This window comes from Choristoneura fumiferana, chromosome 15 (genome assembly GCF_025370935.1).
Source record: "Choristoneura fumiferana chromosome 15, NRCan_CFum_1, whole genome shotgun sequence".
Classification (NCBI taxonomy): Eukaryota; Metazoa; Arthropoda; class Insecta; order Lepidoptera; family Tortricidae; genus Choristoneura; species Choristoneura fumiferana.
The window spans coordinates 8,617,951-8,637,688 of record NC_133486.1 but is presented as its reverse complement, the minus strand read 5'-3'; the positions used below and the strand labels follow the sequence as shown (position 1 = coordinate 8,637,688).

Here is a 19,738-nt window from a genome sequence, read left to right as displayed (position 1 = left end):
GCTAGATAAGAAAACAAGATATAGACGATTTTTTCCGACAAAATACGATGTCAAAACATTATGCCCCTAGTGCCATCCACGAAGACGCGTGACTTTGTCAAAATTAACATTTAATAACATGACATTGTAATAAGGACCACGGCACGCGTCATCGTGAATGACTCTACCTATACATCTCTAGAGGATTCGTTTTAAAAAAGACCTTCACTCATCTGTTTAATGGATAAAAAAACTTTTTATTGCAGGTAAATTTAACATGCAAAAAATGCATATCACGAGTGCCTAAATAATTCCTGACCACAGTAAAAAAAAACAAAAAGAATCTTCAACCATCATGCAAATTCAAACCGGATTCTGCTAAGTTATTAATCCATCGTTGTTCACGTGCAGTGAACATAGCACTGCGACATCAGCACCACAATTTGGGACAAGAAACTGCACAATCGCATCTAGCACGGGCAAAGTGCTAAGCTAGATTTCATTAAGTTAACAAAATACATATTAAACGACGAGTATATTTACGTACTCACACATACACAGAATCTCTATATATATAAAAGAAGAAACTGACTGACTGACTGACTGACTGACTGACTGACTGACTGACTTATAGATCAACGCACAGCCCAAACCGCTGGGTCTAGAAACTTGAAATTTGGAATATACGTTCCTTAATAGGTGTAGACGCGCACTAAGAAAGGATTTTTCGAAATTCCCACGGGATAGGAAATAAATGGGATTTATATTTTCACTTCGAAATGGCCCCATTTCAGTAACTATAATTATTAGAAACTTTAAATTTGGCATGCAAGTAGGTAATACTAACAGCTAAAAACACTTTTCAGGACTTTACGAAATTCCCACGGGATAGTGAATAAATGGGATTTATATTTTCACTTTTAATTAATGTCCCTATTTCCGTAACTATAATTATTAGAGACTTCAAATTTGGTAAACAAGTAGGTAATACTAACAGCTAAAAACTATTTTCAGGATTTATCAAAATTCCCACGGGATAGGGAATAAAATGGGATTTATATTTTCACTTAAAAATGGCTCTATTTGCGTAACTATAATTATTAGAAACTTCAAATTTGGCACGCAAGTAGGTAATACTAACAGCTAAAAACGGTTTTCAGGATTTCTCGAAATTCCCACGGGATAGTGAATAAATGGGATTTGTATTTTCACTTTCAATTATTGACCCTTTTACCGTAACTATAATTATTAGAGACTTCGAATTTGGTAAACAAGTAGGTAATACTAACAGCTAAAAACTATTTTTCAGGATCTATCAAAATTCCCACGGGATAGGGAATAAAATGGGATTTATATTTTCACTTCAAAATGACCCTATTTGCGTAACTATAATTATTGGAAACTTCAAATTTGGCATGCAGGTAGGTAAAAATTGTTTCAAAGATTTTCCAAATATCCCACGGGATAAAACGAATAAAGAGGATTTTATATACTTACCTACCAACTGAATCAGAAAACGCATAAGCTTAACCAATAAAACTGGGGACTGGAGATTTGGCAAACTGATGTAAATCTGGTAACAATTATTTAGCAGTGACATCCTACTCATTCTGGTGAGGATCGTCTCCGTAGAAGGGAACTCCTCAAAAGTTGATGGCACACGCAAAAGACTTTACATGATTGTTAAATTTCAATGATAATGCGTGTATATGATATACACCGCCTGATGCTGCAGCCAGGGTTGGCTGCTGATGACAGAACTCCTCAAGGGCTGATTGAATTGAACTTTACATGTACGTTCAAAGAGCTGAAACAATTACTTTGCCCACCCGCGACCTTTATGATAGCTACTTTTGTGCCCATGCAATGTGTGTTCATGCAGATCCTCCACCTCCACACTGTAAGAACACACAAATCACACAAATCCATCTATCACTACCACCACTTTACACTGACGCGTTTCGAACTCAAACAGAGCTCATTTTCAGAGCAACACAACCGTTCAGCATGCTACGGTGTGAAATTTGGCATAGATGGACCTAAAGTAATGCAGAGGTCACTAGGGCAAAGATTAGAGAAATAGACAGAATAGGAAAATATCTCAACTTTGTTTTTTTCTTTGTTTGTTGGGGGTCATCTCTGAAACTATTGAGCTGATTTAAATAACTCTTTTATCAATAGAAAGATACACTATCCCTGATTGACATTAGACTACTTACTTTAAGAAAAATTGCAAACTTTCCGCAGAATAAAAATAAGTTTCAATTTTGAGGCACATTTTCAAAATTATTTCAATAATAGAAAACTACAATGTGTCTCTAATCGTCAATTAAGAATATTAAAATAGACCATAACAGTAATTCATGTCCCGCGGGAACTTTACAATTTCTCGGGATATAATCCTATATAGAATAGAATAGAAAATATTTATTTTTGAACAACTATATCATATCGTGTATGAAGTCGCGGGCAAAAGAAACGCGTAGTGTGTACTTTAACGTTTTCTAAAATTCCAACCCTGAATCAGCGAAGCAGGGTTTCAAAGTTGGTAAGAATCGTAATTAATTACGTATGTAGGTCGATTTTTGTATTACAAAATTTGCACCATCTTTCTAAAAGAAAATCTGTCTGTATTTGTATTTCCATATAATCCTCCGAAAAATTAATCAAAACACGAAAAAAGGATCGCAGAAAGTAAATGTATGTTATTCCAAATTTAACGCGAGCGAAGCCGCGGGCAAAAGCTAGTTTAATATAAAAACCTTGTAAATTTGTAAATAAAGTCTCTTTGAGTTTGGAAGTCGACGCTGTATCATTTACCAGGTTTCCATCACTGTGGCATAAGACACCTTCAGCCTTAATTAGTTGCATGAGTCTGTGTAACTAGCAGTGATTATCCCACTACCCCTATCCGTCTGTAACCCGTAGGTCTCATGGTGCAGACATCCCGACTTTATTTATTTATATGTATTGAATCTATGGTAGGGTTAGGGAATTAGGGCTTTAGGGTTGTTTAGGGCAGTAGGCGGTAGGTTTTGTAGGTTTGGTAGGTTTACAGCCCTCTCCATAGATTATTCTAGTAAATTCCCCACAGGAATTTACAATCGTGTTTGCAAAGCGCTGTCAATAGATATATTAAAAATCTTAGACACCACCACTAACTGACTTTAAGTTAAAATAATTTGAAACGTTAGTTTAATACGTATGAAATTAGTTTAATACGTATATTTACAAATATAACTACAATGTGTGGCCCAGAACCGGGTATAATATTAAAAACAGAGGCTCTAGAGGTCACCGGTAATTGGATCATCATGACCCCACTTAATTAAAATCAAACCTAACTTTGTTTTTTTTTCTAACTTAATCGTAAATTTAATGTACGCCATCCTAGACTCAAGCTGACGTCGCCTGTCACGCTACAAATATCAAACATTTTGCTTTACATTGCTTCTTCGAATAAACTTTAAAGTGTAATAAAAATTAAAATACTAATTATTTTTAAAAGTCGCTAAAGTAATGTTGTTCAGTTTGACGAGTACGATCTATGTTTTAATTATTTGCCCGTGTTACAGGCCACACCCGGTATATTATTTCAAAATATAGTCGTAATTTAGCTTAATTACTTAGTTACTCTATTTGATTTGTAGCTCTACACTCGTATTTTTTATTTCTTAGTCGCGTTTCTTCTCGAAAAAACTGTACGTATTAAAAATACAAAGCAAATTAAATATGGATAATTTCAGGAAAGTGACGTATATTGTCTCGCCGTTTATTTAAATACCTATTCGTATAAGTATGCTGAAGCTGAGCTGAAGGATAAAGCTCGCAACAAGACGATCCCATCCGAAACAGAACAATATCATCGGCATAGCTCAGAGAATTAGCAAGTTGAAGTGACAGTGGGCTGGTCATATCTGCCGGAGAATTGTCAACCTTTGGAGTAAACATGTTCTTGAGTGGGGACCGCGTCTTGGCAAACGTAGTGTAGGACGCTCTCCGGCCATGTAGAGTGACAATCTGCGAAAGGCTGCTGGTAGAAGCTGGATGCGGCGAGCCGAGGACAGGGCGCAATGGCGCTCATTGTGGGAGGCATATGTGCAGCAGTGGACTTCTATAGGCTGATAATGAATTAATCATATTGGTGAGCAGGAACAAACGTACCTACTTTCGATCTCGTTGATGTAATGTAACCTTACACTTACCGGATGAGAAAACCGTGCGATGTCATTCTTTTACCGGCCGCGTTTCCACTATACCACGAGATACGTCAGTCATTACTGAAAAAAAAATAAAAATATCAGGTTTTCAGGTATCCATACTTTTATTTTACCGAATCTTAAAAATGCCGGATTAATTCTGTAACCCTGTCTGTCTGTCTGTTAACAAAGGAATAAGAAGCCACTCTTCAGTCATTTATTTTATTTCTTTTTTACAAAATATCGAATAAGTAAGTCGTATTTTTATGCCTAAGTCTTTTTTTAAATAGCCAGTTTATCCACTCTTATTTTCGACTGACTGATTTGTGCATCATGTCAAATCCTACGCTAGCTGGCGCGGCTGCACGGAGTGGGCTCGCGCCTGTATGTAGGGATACTACGAATGTCGAAAATCGAAGTTCGTATCGTACCGTCCCTCTCTTTTTCGTAAGAAATAACATTAGCGTCAGCGGGATGGTACGATACGAACTTCGATTCTCGAATTTCGTAGTAGCCCTACTGTGGGTGCGGGTACTGGTTAAATCCGAGTTAGCGCTGCTCTTACTATTTTCCAATAGGCGTCCACCCGCTCGGTGCAAACCGCGTCAGCTAGCACAGGCCCTTAGGTACAGTCACCAGCACTCTGACACAACATGCGTGCATAAATATCTAATACCACTCTATTTCTAGGGCCGGAAAGAAGTGTCAGATATTTTTGCACGCGCCGCTGTGGCAGATATTAATGCTGGTGACTGTACACTTTGAACGGTGTATTCGATGAATTATTTTCCAGCATTCATCACTTACTGCCTCTTTGACGTCTTACGACATGATAGCTACTTTCTCTTTTATTTATTATTCCTCGTTTTCTTTCCCCTTTTCCTTCTAAGATATTTATACTTATTAGTCTTATTACTTATTTACTTATTAATATAATTATGCGAAAATAGTATACTATTATGCGTAAACAGATTACGCAAAATAGAATAATGACATAAAAAATATGCGTAAACAAGAGAACCCTGCATCAATTAACTAAAACAATTACTTTGCTCACTCGCGACCGATGATAGCTACGTTTATGCAAGGAATGTGCTCATGCAGTTCCTCCACGCCTACACTGTAAGAACACTCAAATCTCACAAACCCATCCATATTCAACCAGCTTATCTTCATAGCAACACAACCGTTTACCATGCTACCAGATGTCAGACTTGAATCTAACATCTGGTAAAAATATTATTTACCGGTTAATAGGGCAATGGAGTTGCGCCCTCAGAAAGCCGCGCGTATTCTACTCTGCGCAAGCGCCTCAGTCCGCTCGCGAACGCTGAAAGGGAGCTAGCACGTGTATTGTGAAAACTATGTGTATGCAGTGTGTGAACTAAATTTTACAGTTTTGAAATTAGAGAGAGGTATTTATTTTTATTAAGTATTTTGAAACGATGCCTCTACAGCCAGGGTCTTTTTTAATTGACTGAAATTAAAAAAAAAACTGTGGAAATCTCTTGTGTCTCAAAATCAGACTTTTAAAATTTTTAAAAGTGTTTTCCATTTAGTCCATTTTTTCCATTTAGTTTTTAGTCTATCTATTCTAAGTGCATAATTTAAGGACCTGAAAAAATTTTACATCCTGGGAAGAACATAGGATAGTATTTATCCCGTAAAATTGCATAGCTTCCGGGGGATAGCAATAAACGAATTTATCTCAGACAAAGACGTGGGAAAACAGCTAGCAAATACTACTAGATAAGTAGAGTTCAACAGAAACAAAATTAGAAGTTAATTGTTAATTTAAACCCGGGCTGAGTCTATTGTTACATTTTGGAAACACGACTAAAGTACTTGTACTACAAGTCTTGTAGGTAAGTCCTTCATTTAAAATAAATTTATAGTTATTACTTATTACTTAACTTTCAGGGTTAAAGGTAAGAGATATCTTTAGTGGTAATTTCACCTTTGTACCTAAATCTGTTTATCTTGTTATTAATCTCACGTGTTTTAAAAAGAGAGTAATAGAGTTATACTTGCAGACAAACAAAAACAAAATAAACGAGTTCATAAACTTGTGAGCAAAAATTTGATCAAAAATATCTGAACACGACTCTATTGTTTACGGCGTAGAAGCGTGTTCAGGTATTTTTGAACAAATTTTTGCTCACAAGTTTATGAACTCGACTGTACCTGATTCACAAAAGATCATGAGTTTGTAAACAATAACAGAACTGGGTGAATATTTTGAGCGTTTTGACCACGCGGTTCAATTACATTATCATCATACATACATACATACTATACTGCAATGTGGTCGAAACATTGAGGTAAATATTACTAGCGTGATAAGTCCTGTGCGTATTTTGACTATGAGTGAAAATCACGAAAGTTTAAGACATTATATTATACATTATCATTCCCCAATCAATAAGAGTACAGAAGCGAAATATCGCTAGATGGCGTTAGTATCGTGAGGTCCGTTTCACGTTTGCTGCGATTGGCTCTTTTAGTTATTCAACCAATCACGAGCACGTCAAACGTCAAACGATACTAACGCCATCTAGCGATAAAACCCTCATTATTACCACAACGGAATGACGTCCCAAGAAATTTGATCAAACTAAATTTAGCATCATCATTTAGTTTAAATAAAAAAATAACCCTGAGTATATTTATTCAAACGGTAGATAAATAGCCACATACGCGTGCGTTACAGCTATACACAGGAATCAGGACTAAATGGTGTCACAGGTCATACGTATATAGTACTTAAATATCTTTCAAGTGGCCTTATGATATAAGTTAAGAATAATAACTGTCAATTTTTTTTTGATAATTCTTATGCAAAATTTTAGCCTTAAAGGAAAACAGAGTTTAATGATTCTTTGATTCAAGCGTTAGGTATATACCTACTTTGTGGATGTCCATAATCCATATAGATGAATTATAATTTACCTTTTACCTTACTACTCTGTACCCCTAGTGTAATTTTTCGGTTACAAAATACGTCTCGATCGCGTTCGCGTAAAATCTCAATTTGTATGGAAACACGAACATCGCAAACGTTCCGCTAGAGGCGCTGTTCGTGTTTCCATACAAATTGAGATTTTAACGCGAACGCGATCGAGACGTATTTTGTAACCGAAAACTTACGCTAAGGGCACTGAAACAGCTACATCTTTATGACGCGTTACCATTTGTTTTAATGCGAAAAACTCGTCCTCATCCACAAAAAAACTACAAAATACTAAGACATTAGTTAGGTATACCTTAACGAAAACAAAATAGAAGTTGCACAAAAATCTCCCAAAAGTTGAATAAACTCCTATCTGTATAACATTAGGCAAATGTGTTTTAATTATAATGCGAGGTGATACGGTATACTTAATGTAAGGTTCTAATGAGTTACTGCTGAATTTAACCGTTTTTGGCACAGTTATACAATATAATTTTATTTCCTCGAATTAATTATATGGTCATCGATCTCGCGTGTTCCATTGACATTGACTATATTTCCTTCTAATCAGTCGGCGGTGAAATACACGAGCTTGTCATGCTAAAACCATATAACAGTTTCCTGCGAAATACGCGGGGCATCCATCCCTTTCCCACAGGCTTACTAGAAAGCGTGTGCGTAAGTGATGGAGGATGTAAGTAAGTACATATGTGGATTTTGGTATTTTCGGTAGTGTGTTACCGATGTAGATGATCAATGCACGTCTATTTTGATCATAGGAGAAAAAACGAATCGAATGGCTATCAAAATGTATTTAGGTAACTTAGGTAGGTACTTTTTTTCAGCTTTATTACCCAATAAATACTAAATATTAAAAACAATATGAACATCAAAAATAAAGCCCGAAATCATAAGAGTAGGTACCAAGCTATTTAAGTAGGTATTAAAATATCAAATTAAATAAAAGGAAAACCATTAAATATCAGCGAGCAAATTAATACTCGTTGCATGCGTTCGGATCCTATTTTTAACCCCCGACGCAAAAAGAGGGTTGTTATAAGTTTGACCGCTATGTGTGTCTGTGTGTCTGTATGTCTGTGTGTCTGTGTGTGGCACCGTAGCTCTTAATCGGGTGAACCGATTTGAATGCGGTTTTTATATTTGAAAGCTGGTTTTCTAGCGATGGATCATCAAAATGTATTATCAAAATCGGTTCAGCCGTTTCAAGATCATCAGCTCTTTTGTTCACTGCGGTAGGAATCTTAGACGCATAATTGGTATTTACTTTACTTTCAAACATATTTGGGACCTAAAATTTGAAACACCCATGTATGCTATACAATTATTCAAGATTATGGAATTCTCGGCCTGATGCTGCAGCCAGGATATCCAGAACACTAGTAAGTACACTCTTGATAAAACTATAGCAGATGTGTCATGTTTGGATTCGTTTTGATCAGTATTTGATTCTACATTTCTACCAGTCTGAAATAGGTGCATCAGCACGAGCCAGCAGGAGTGATTGTAGCCCAATATATAGTATGTAGGTGAGGTGACTACAGGTCCACTCCCGTAGGCTCGTGCTGAGGCACCTATTTCTGACTGGTAAAAAATATTTACATGGTTTTTTTGAAGTCGGTTAAATTTTTTGTTTACTTTTTTTAGTGTAAATAATCTAAGATATAATAGTTTCGTCACCTTTTACAAAAGATTGCTTTTTCCGATGCAGAGACGTTCATTATTGAGGAATTCTGGTGCTTCACCATTCATTCCATTTCACCAATGCATTACGATGAGCATAAATTGCTTAGCAATTGTTTTAAGTAATTGAAATTCAAACCGTGAAGTACCACTTGTTATTGAGTAGAAGCTCCGTTGGTCAAATGTGGTTGTCATCATCAGTTCCACTTCACCAAATGATGATGTTTAAGAGCAAATGCACGAGTTACTACTAAATATATCCAAATTGCCATAGGTGTCCCTACAATATTTGAAAACTTCCCTCAATTTCCTTAGGATCCAACCATCAGATCCTGATTTGGCCCTTGGGTGGGAGCTAATTGAAAGCATTCCTAAATATTTTTTCAAATCGGTTCATAAATGACGAAGTTCTGAGGTAATAAACATAAAAAAAAGAAAAAATACAACCGAAGTAGGAGGTTATCAATTCGGTTGTATTTTTTTATATTTTTTTTATTATAATTAATTATTATATTTAATTTCGAACGCAGGGCAGCTTTTAAAGCAAACAATCAAACTTTAAATTAATAACGTTAGTTAATTTTAACTAGTAAAAAATCCCAATGGTCACCCTATTCTACATGACAAGTTTCAGTAGAAAAAAGTACTCAAAATTGTCATGGTCTATGGTATGTTTTTTTAACGTTTCCGTCTAGTAAATATAGAAGAGGTTGATTAAAAACATACTGTGTCTATGACCGTTCAACGTAGGGTGACCACGACATCAGGTAAATTTAAAATTAATTTATAATTTATAACAAAAACATTTACATATTTTAAGATATGCTTCAGTACAAGTTTATCTTGAATTACAGAGTAAGAAAAAATATTTCAGTTCACCACTTAGCAGTCTGTGAACAGAAATATTCAAATATTATTATTATTTGTGTGTGGTGTGCTAATTGGACCATTCTTGACTTAATAATCATGAGTTAAACACTTTTTTTAGTTGTAAATCATATGTCACGACAGCTTAAGTATAGTAATGTTACAATAATATAATATATATTATAATATGCTGTATTATGTCAACACGTTTACTTCGTAATGTCGTATAATATAAGCAATCAATCACTTAAAGCAACTCATCGGTAAAAGCATAAATTCTTCGCCATGCTCACGCGAGCAAAAACATAGTAACCAGCCGATGTTGCAAAAGCGAAAGTGGAATGTAATAACGATTTTATAAGGGAACAACTTGCCGCTCGTTAAAACAAGAATAATTTTCCCCTTTTTGTACACACACAGTCACACACATTATATTGTTGTTTCTCGTTACTCTGCAAGCCTCGTAGTCGAAGTGTAGTTGAGATTTTAAGACAGGGGGGCTACTAAGTAATTCGAAAATCAAAGTTCGCATCGTACCGTCCCTCTCACTCTCGTATTAAATAATGGGTAGTATTTAAACGCACATCAAAAAAAGTCCTTTTTTTATCCAAAAAAAAATTGAATTCACATCAAACTTACTGATTGCACAGCAAAATACTCCACTGAAAATACTACGCAATAAACTGCAACTTATTATTCGCGGCGTACCACTATTTATCTTAAAGTAAAGCATTTTTATTATTGCACAGGTAAATTATTTCAAATTATTTTTAAATAAATTAGTTCTGGCGCTTCGCCGGCCGCTGCCGCGGCGCGCTCGCTTTGCTCGCTCGGCTCGCGCGTTGTAGTCTCCATGAGGGCTATCGTTTTTTCACTCACTAGATGGCGCACTGTTGCGTGAGTTTTTAAGTATGGCTTTAAAGTCTGTTATTACGGCGTGAAACAAAGTTTAGATTAAAATCATATTTAATACACCTTAAAACCGTACCATAAAAAAATATCGAGCATGCCACAGTGTTGCATAGTCCCCGTTTTGTTCGGGAAAAAGGGAGGACAAAGGTTTCCGAAAGACAAAACTGTCTCAAAACACAGACATTCATTGCCCCGGAACGCATATTTGCCATAATTAATTTCCGATATTGCAAAATATTCATAAAATTATTCTAATTATAAATAAACCCGCGTAGCTCACCCAAAAACTATGAGATTTGACATTTCGGAGACCTCACGCTACACTAGCGCCTCTAGTGGCGAATTCATACGCGATAGCCCTCATTGCACCTAACGCTCCTTCTCGCTCCACTCGTCGTCGTACGTAATTTTCCGGTGCCAAATTGACAGTAAAAGTTATTTTGCTATGAGAATGAGTAAGTATCATCTACGCACGCTCTAGTTAATTTGCTGTGGAGTCAATATTTTTGCTGTGCAGTCAGTATTTTTGTATAGTTTGTGTTGTATATTTTCGAATTATCTGTAGCACTAGTTTTGCTAAACATTAGTTTGTTTGTATTGAAATAATTTAATTGATGTACAAAAGTATTTAAGTGATGAGAATAAATTGAGAGGCAATTATTTATTTGATGTGCAATAACATAATAATATTCCTTAAAAAATAATACCGTCAGCAGGACGGCAATATTACGAAATTCGAATTTCGCACCTCGTACCTACTATAGGGCCAGGTACCCGAAAATAATTCACACGTTATGTAGCATGGAGCAAAAAGTATAGAATGAATCCCACTTATAATGACTATAAATGCGAAAGTTTGTGTGTATGTTTGTTACCACTTCACGTCTAAACCGCTTAACCGATTTAGATGAAATTCGGTATACACATAGCTAAGTCCCGGAGAAGGCCATAGCATAGTTTTTATTCCGGAAAATTGTACAGTTCCCGCGGGATAGCGATAAACGAATTGTATGTGGACGGAGTCGCGGGTAACAAGTAAGTAAGTAATATTCTATGAATGATTATGATTATAGTACCGGAATACTTAACAATATGAAATATTCTTAGACTCTAATTTAGAGCTCAAGCGTATCGGGAATTGTATGTATGTATAACCCTTTATTGTATATAAAACACATGAAATTAACATCAAGAGAAACAAATGTTAGGTACAAAGGTGAACTCATCTGTACAATTATATAAATTTTCACAGGCCGTGTTTTTGTACCCCAGTTCGTCAGAATGTGTGACGAAAAATAACATATTTCAATTTCATTTCACACTTTACCTACTTCGCTTATAATAACAACGAAAGGAAAACTTCGCAAGTGTTTTCTAATTTTTTGTTTGTTTATACTCAATTAAGAGTAAAAACGCAAGAGTAAAGAGTAAGTACAAAAAGTTACAAAAGAAATAAAGTGTTAAGTACAAAGGTGGACTTATCCCTGAAGGGATCTCTGCCAGTCAATCTAATGTTTCAATGTTACTATGAAGGTATTCTATAGAATACCTATTTACTTGAATGGACGTCCATGGTATGCGACTAGTCGCATAATTTTATTAGTCATAATTTTTGTTCATATTTTATCGTACATTTTTCCGAAATTTTGAAATGCTGTCCTGTAAATGTTTTTAGGTTAGGTTAGGTTTGTTTTATAACAATTTTAAACAATGGATATATTCAGAGAAAAATGAGTTATTATTATAAACAAAACATGATGACTTTTATCAATTATACGAGTCGTTATGGATGGACCCATGGATGTCTTTTATGTTAAGGTAGAACAACGATGAGGAGTCAGATTCGCGTGGTTCAGTGGCCCATCAAGACCTACTGCCGGCAGGTCACCACCAGCACGAGGTGCCATCAGGCTTCTGAAGGACCTTTGGATAGTAAGTAATAAATGGTCTCACCGCTATATTCCCATCATATTATTAGCAATATTCATCTACAGTTTATGAGAATAGAATTATTACTTACTTATTATTGTTGTGCGTGCTGTTGTGTACCTACGGACGTTAAACGTATGAATATATATAATAATATCTATATATGTGGCAGGGAAATTACAAAAATCAGAAATTTTAACAAATCTCTATGATCAAAATCACGCATGGATGTTAAAACGGGGAATTCATTTTATCATTTCCCTAGAAAAAACTAGTCATTTGATCCAAAACCTAAACCTGTTTAGTGAAATAATAAAATCAGACAAAAAGGGCAACTCGTTTTTCATTTCACTAGACATTCTTTGTGCCTACTTAAAAACTTTTATCAATTTGCCCGTAAAATTGCTAACAATCTAAAAAAATTATAAACAAATTTCGGAAAACCCTTTGAAAAATTCAAAATCCTTGCCATAGTTTGATTTCGGTGCTGTTCTAAATATGTTGAAAAACTGCAATTTCAATATCTTTTTTCTAACGTATTTAAGAAACTTTAATTCACAAAGACACATTTTAATGAAAGAAGACAGTTATTCACTAACACAGAAGAATATAAACTTATAGAAAATACAATCATAGCTAAATACTACTAAATAACTTAAATAATATTTTTATATTAAAAAAAGACCGCCTCGAATCGTTCCTGGGGCAAAGATATGTTAGTATCAACGAGTTTCTGAAATTTTGTAGAGATATCAAAAGTGGGAGGAAGGAATGAGTTATTTAATTTTGCAGTAAAATAATATAATAATTTCCGTGGCGTTAATATATGTATTAAAATTTGTCTTTGACCTTCGTCACCAGAAGAATACGCGTGTCATGCACGAAACGCGAAAAAACGGAGCGGAAAACAATAGCAAAGTTTGTCTATAAAATTAAGACGAACATGAACAATGTTCAAATAACGACATCCAGGTCCACTTTGTTTTCATTATCATTTCTGTGTTAATTCAATGATGTTGTAGGCTTATGAGTAAACATAAAAATAAGGAATTTGAAGTTAGCTCGCGCAAAGAGTCGGTTTTTATGGTCCTGATACTCGAAATAATGTTCGAAAAATGTGTGTTTTCATTACGGCTACATTATTAAATATGAAATCATCTAATTTTTAGTTCAACTTTATGCCTACATTCAAATCTTTGTTGATATCATTGGATAATGTTTGAGTAAACGTTCTTGTTTGACAAGCGTTTTTGAGTATTTGAGACGGACGAACGAAAAATAAACAAAATGATTCCCTACCCCCTTGATGATGACGGAACCCTAAAAATGTAAACTAGGTAAATGATGGATTTTCTTAAATTATTTTTCGCCATAAATATTGTAGGTACTTTAAGAATGCATTAAAGTTCAATTTTCTATGAACAAACAAACTGAAAGATCATGTTTTGATGAGATGGGACGAGAAGTTCTATAGCTATACTTCTTGTAACAGATACCAAACTCCCGACGTGCCCGGTCCACGGCAGCCGCGCCCGCTCCACGCACGCCGCCCTCGACCCCTCAGTCTTTGAGACTGTTACCCCTTCTTCCATCAGGCCCTGGGAAGAAGTTCCAGGCCCGAAGCCGCTACCACTTCTTGGGAATACCTGGCGATTTGCTCCTTTTATTGGTAAGTAAGAAAGAAAGAATTACATTTATTATCACGAAGTGCAGTAAACTTAAAAAATCATCGCGTATCCGTCCCAACATGTATCCAAGGGCAAGGTACTTGCTTTGCTGCTCCTAAGCATGGCTCTGCTAACACTGGATATTTCTAGATACCAACCATTTGTACGGAAATCTCGCGTGGGAGTCCTAATGGCACTTGGCTACAATATCTCGGTTAGTTGAAAGGAACGTGGAAAAAGTTGAATGTGGTAAGCCGCATCGCTAAAAAGAAAATTATTTCAAACACGACTATAAGTCACGACAAGATTTATTATATATTTTTTTATTATTATTTACATTGTATTGCGAGAGGTGTGAGCACCGGGGATGCAAGTGGCGAGTTGTCGTTAATTGTGGCGGGCGTTAGGGGAGGCCCTTTGTTCAAATTAAGGTAGTAGACGTCTTCCGGCTGATGACTTTTACCCGTATGGAAAGAGTTTTCTTTGATTTGTGGGTGTTCTAGTACTCTAACCTCAGTTGGTCTCTAAGAGTGTTTTAATCCTTTATAGAAATGGGACCAATCGGTTCGGCATTAAAAAAAAGTCAAATTTGTCGATTTTTTCGCTGACTGTACATTTTATCAAAATCTGTGAATGTCAACACTCAAAAAGTTAGTAAAGGTCTCCTAAGAGCATTTTTGCGTAGCAGCAAGATCCCTTGTAGCTGCCCTTGCTGCCGTATCTCAACTTTCCACCCTGTATAAGCAAGTACATTCTCGTATACGAGTATCCATTACGTAGTATACCCATCGTATAAGTTTTGCTTAGTTTTGGTCTGGGTCAATTGGTGTAAATAGGCTAGAGTTAGAGTCCTTTAATATTCAAATAAGTATATCAGAAAATATTGGGGACGTATTTTTAACCCCCGACGCAAAAAGAGGGGTGTTATAAGTTTGACCGCTATGTGTGTCTGTTTGTCTGTCTGTCTGTGGCACCGTAGCTCTTAAATGGGTGGACCGATTTTTACGCGGTTTTTTTTATTGAAAGCATTGGTTCTTAGACGTGTTTTATCAATATTGCTTCAGCCGTTTTCGAGATATTGAACTTTGAAATGACAAAGTCGGGGGTTTTCCAACTTTTTGTTGGTTAGGTTAGTTTATTTCTATTGTCAAAAATATAAAAATATAGCCACTTGCAGTTCCGCGTGACGTGCTGAGAGTGTCGCACGGCGTGACATCACAGGGCGACTTACGAACTTTGACACGCTTCATCTTTGTCACATTTTGTTTGATTAACTAACTGACGAACTAAATAGAATATTTATTTTTTACCCCGAAAATACCCAAATGTTTAAAAAAAAAAATGTTCCTACGAGTATTTATTTCTTTATTCCATGATGGTGTTAATTGTCAGCTGATGCCGATGTCATTTTGAAAGGGTTCCTCAAGTCACGACTGTACGAACATGTTACAACACTAATCATCAATCAGTCGCCATATAAATCTCGCCGCATTGTTATTCTACGTTGATGACACTTGACGAGCGCGTACGTACCAATTCAAAGAGTCGTTACGAAAAACGAAATGAGGCCAAGGTTACAATTACTTAAATCACTTCAGATGCTGTAATGACGACTTTAATCATACTCGTAGGAGTATGTAATATACTTATATTTACAAGGTGTATGTATGTAAACTCTTTAATGTAAACAAAAAAACCGGCCAAGTGCGAGTCGGAGTCACGAACCGAGGGTTCCGTACAAATATTCTTATTATATGATGTAACTAAAAATTTATACTTTTCGCAATTTTCCTTTGCGCTATAAGACGTTGTTTCGTATCAAATTTCATGATTCTGAGTTCACGGGAAGTACCATGTAGGTTTTGATTCCCTTGCGAGTTTCGAAAATTTGCAGTATAAACGGCTGTATCTTTTGATTGCGTTGGCTAAGAAGTTTAATTTTATTTACAGCTCCAAGGACATTAGACCTGAGTATTTAATATGAATTTCAGCTTCTCCACGCGTTCCACAGAAAAAGGGTCTTGACAGACAACAAAGTGATCCTATGAGCGTTCCGTTTTTTCCTTTTGAGGTCCGGAACCCTAAAAATACCTACAATCGACAACAGTAGTAGTCTAGTATCCGCTTAACCTCCTACCGCCCAGTGTCCTATATATAGGCTATATATAGGACTTATAATATTGTAATGTGACATCGAACTCTTTCATAAGTGTTTTTTTTTTATAACCGCGTGGTCACTACGCGGTCTCTACTCAATCTGGTGTTTAAGCACAAAATTTCTATTTTTCCTAGAATCTAGACTTTTATCGATAGCAACGGTGATATCTTGTATAACTTGTCTAAAATATGTCATTTAAAATGGTAATGCGGTCTAGTATGTTAAAGAAAGCGAGACAGTATTAGGTAATGTCGGTTATCCGATATCTGACTGCGACTTGCGGAACATGTTTCGATGTTTTATATCTATTTTTGATAAACTTTTATTATATTTAGTTACTAGCGTGGTACACATCGTAGACAAGCTGTCTAGCATATGGGCTGATGCTAGTGACCTTAAATGTTAGATCAATTTTTATTTTATTTTTATTAAAAACCTTATTTTGCTGATTGTAATTTTATCGACTGTATTTGCATTATCATCCCACCTTCATGTATATGAAATTTCAAGGCCACCCGACCATTGGAGGTGAATTGAATTTAACTTAGGTAATTTAAACAACCATAATATAAATATACGAAATTACGAGGTGAAGTTGAATAAAAGTTATACAATACCACTCCTTGCAGTCGGGTAAAAACAACGGGCCTCCCACCACAATATTTGCGATTCGCAGAATTTTAGGAACTTTAGCAAGTCCACCATCATTATCAGCATCGTCATCATCATGAGACGGCACCGGTAAAACAAATAGGTACGTGCCATTATGACTACTTTAATTCTAGAAGAACACAATCTTGCAAAACGATATCGCAACGCGCCTTCATGTGCGTTCAGTCGTTACTTATGTCGAGAAACTAACACAAATCCGAAAATAACCTATTGTGGTGTCCATGGTTTAAAATTTAGAAAGACAGTTGCAGCAATGCATAAATCGTTCGTCTTCCTGGAGTTTCTAAAGGTAATGTCTAAACGAAAACTTTTCGAACCTATTTATTGCACTTTTACAAGCTTTTATTTAGCTGCCCTGCTTCTTTATTTAATGTATTCATTTTTTTTCTAAGTATTTTTTTTAGTTATACCTACTCACAGTTTATATTCCCATTCGGGGTTGAGACCTTAGGTCCGCGGGGGCCCAGCGCAAAAATACTTTATAAAGAAATGTCAAAACGACTTTTGGATATCATAGGGTCCCCTAGAAGCGCTGGCAGCTTCCTCGCACAACGTATCAGCATTGCTATACAGCGAGGAAATGCCGCCAGCATCTTTGGGTCCATGCCGCGGGGGGATACTTTTACAATTTTTTTTAGTTATAGTTTAGTTATTATTATTAGTTACTTTTTTTACTTTTAGTAATGATTTTACCTTAGTTTAAGATATTATGTAATGTAAATAATCAAGTTTGTATGTATTTATTTATACAGCGCGTATTTTTGATACTACCTCAAACTGTAACCAAACGAAGATTTAAGTGCTGTGAACCGATATCAAAGCAAATTATTAATTTCAAATTAACTAACGGAGCGTAATTAATTTTTGAATTTTTTTCGAGCAGCAATGTAATGTGTACAATAATATAATACGAGAGAGAAGCGTTCTGTGACAGCTGTCACGTCAACGAGTGCGATGTTTCGAATAAAAACAAAGTAGTATCACGTAGTGATACATTGCGTGGTAATTAATTTTGTAAGGAAAATAATAAGTCATTTTTTTTACAAAAACATATTTATTAGGGCGTTCACTTACTACCCTTAAAGTTTGAGGTAGTATCAAAAATACACGCTGTATATAACAGTGTAACAAATAAATGAACATATTCTCGTTTATATTCCAATTAGAAGTTAGCCATTTGGATTAAACCATAGAGAAGCGCCGTTTGCGAAGCTGGTGATTTTTAATTGACATTCAAAAAGATAGTCAAAAGTGGAAGAAATCTTAACTGAATACATTTTTAATCTTACAGACAACCTTGGCTATATTTGAAGGTTAAGCTTCCGCGTTGTTTATACTAAGATACAATGCGAATACCCGCTTACCTTTTGCAACTTAATGATTGCCTCAAGGTTGTACATATGGACAAAAACTTTTTGCAAAAGCTGTAAGAGTATGTGCGTTTTTACACTGAGACCTTGATGTACCGCAAATTTAAGTCTAGCTGTTATAATTATACTACATTTCCATCGCGGTGTCGCTCGTTTGAAGTATTAATTCTGGGATTTAAATTGAAACTTCTGGATTTGAATAATGAGTATTTAAATAACAGACATTAAGGGGAAATAACTGGGAACCCAGTGACCTTCTGCGTGTACGCAAAGGTCTATATCAAGGTCATATATTTTATAGAGTTTTGAAAACGTTAAACGCGTATCAAATGGATGTTAAGCCCATGAAGATCATTATAATGTACCTTTGCATATTTGCCTTTATGTTTACATATTTATTATACCTACTTTACTAATGCTCCTATGATTGACAGGGATAAGGTTTAACACACAAAAGTAAATAACTGTAAAGTAATACATCATCATCCATCATCCCAGCCTATATACGTCCCACTGCTGGGCACAGGCCTCCTCTCAGAACAAGAGGGCTTGGGCCATAGTTCCCACGCGGCCCAGTGCGGATTGGGAACTTCACACGCACCATTGAATTGCAGCGCAGTTTGTGCAGGTTTCCTCACGATGTTTTCCTTCACCGCAAAGTTTCAAATGTAACTCCGCACATGAATTTCGAAAAACTCAGAGGTGCGAGCCGGGGTTGAACCCACGACCCTCTGCTTGAGAGGCGATAGGTCAAACCACTAGGCCACCACGGCTTTTTTCAAAGTAATACATGTGTACACAAAAATATGGCTCTAGCTCGAGTAAAGAGTAATTTTTTTACAGTGCAGTTTTACTACTTGCACTTGCAACGCATATGCACATGCTGTAATTAAGTGCATAGTTGCATTCACGGATACTGTACGTCGTTGTTGCACAATTTTAAAGACAGGCAGTGCCGGTCCTCCATACATTACCAAGTAATTATTGCGAGGTTGTTGTACGTACAGTCGGGTGCAAAAATACGGGCTTATCTAACCCTTCAAAAATATACACCAAAGACTCTTTCTTATTCCGACGTAATAAGCCGTGCAATGGTAACATATTTAAGAGTGGTTCGAATAGATACAATATTTTGCACTTGACTGTACCATCAGTGTATTATTCATCGCTAAGCTACAATGTTTTTTTTTAATTATTATAGCATATCTAGTTACGCAAACGAGCACGGGGTAACCTGCTGGTAAGTAGGTAATCGCAGCAGACAGGTAGATACGACACAGTAGGAGTTACAAGCAAATCAAAAGTAACCTAAACTAAAGTAAAAATCTACTTAA

General features: G+C 35.9%; 1 protein-coding gene across 1 annotated transcript; it reads left to right on the top strand.

The window, feature by feature from the left end:
- Positions 1 to 5,476: 5,476 nt before the first annotated feature.
- Positions 5,477 to 14,214, top strand: LOC141435887 (probable cytochrome P450 49a1). Its single transcript, XM_074098724.1, has 3 exons — positions 5,477 to 5,593; positions 12,427 to 12,540; positions 14,030 to 14,214. The coding sequence occupies exons 2-3, from the start codon at positions 12,438 to 12,440 to the stop codon at positions 14,212 to 14,214; spliced, it is 288 nt and encodes a 95-aa protein (XP_073954825.1). The 5' UTR covers positions 5,477 to 5,593; positions 12,427 to 12,437.
- Positions 14,215 to 19,738: the final 5,524 nt, after the last annotated feature.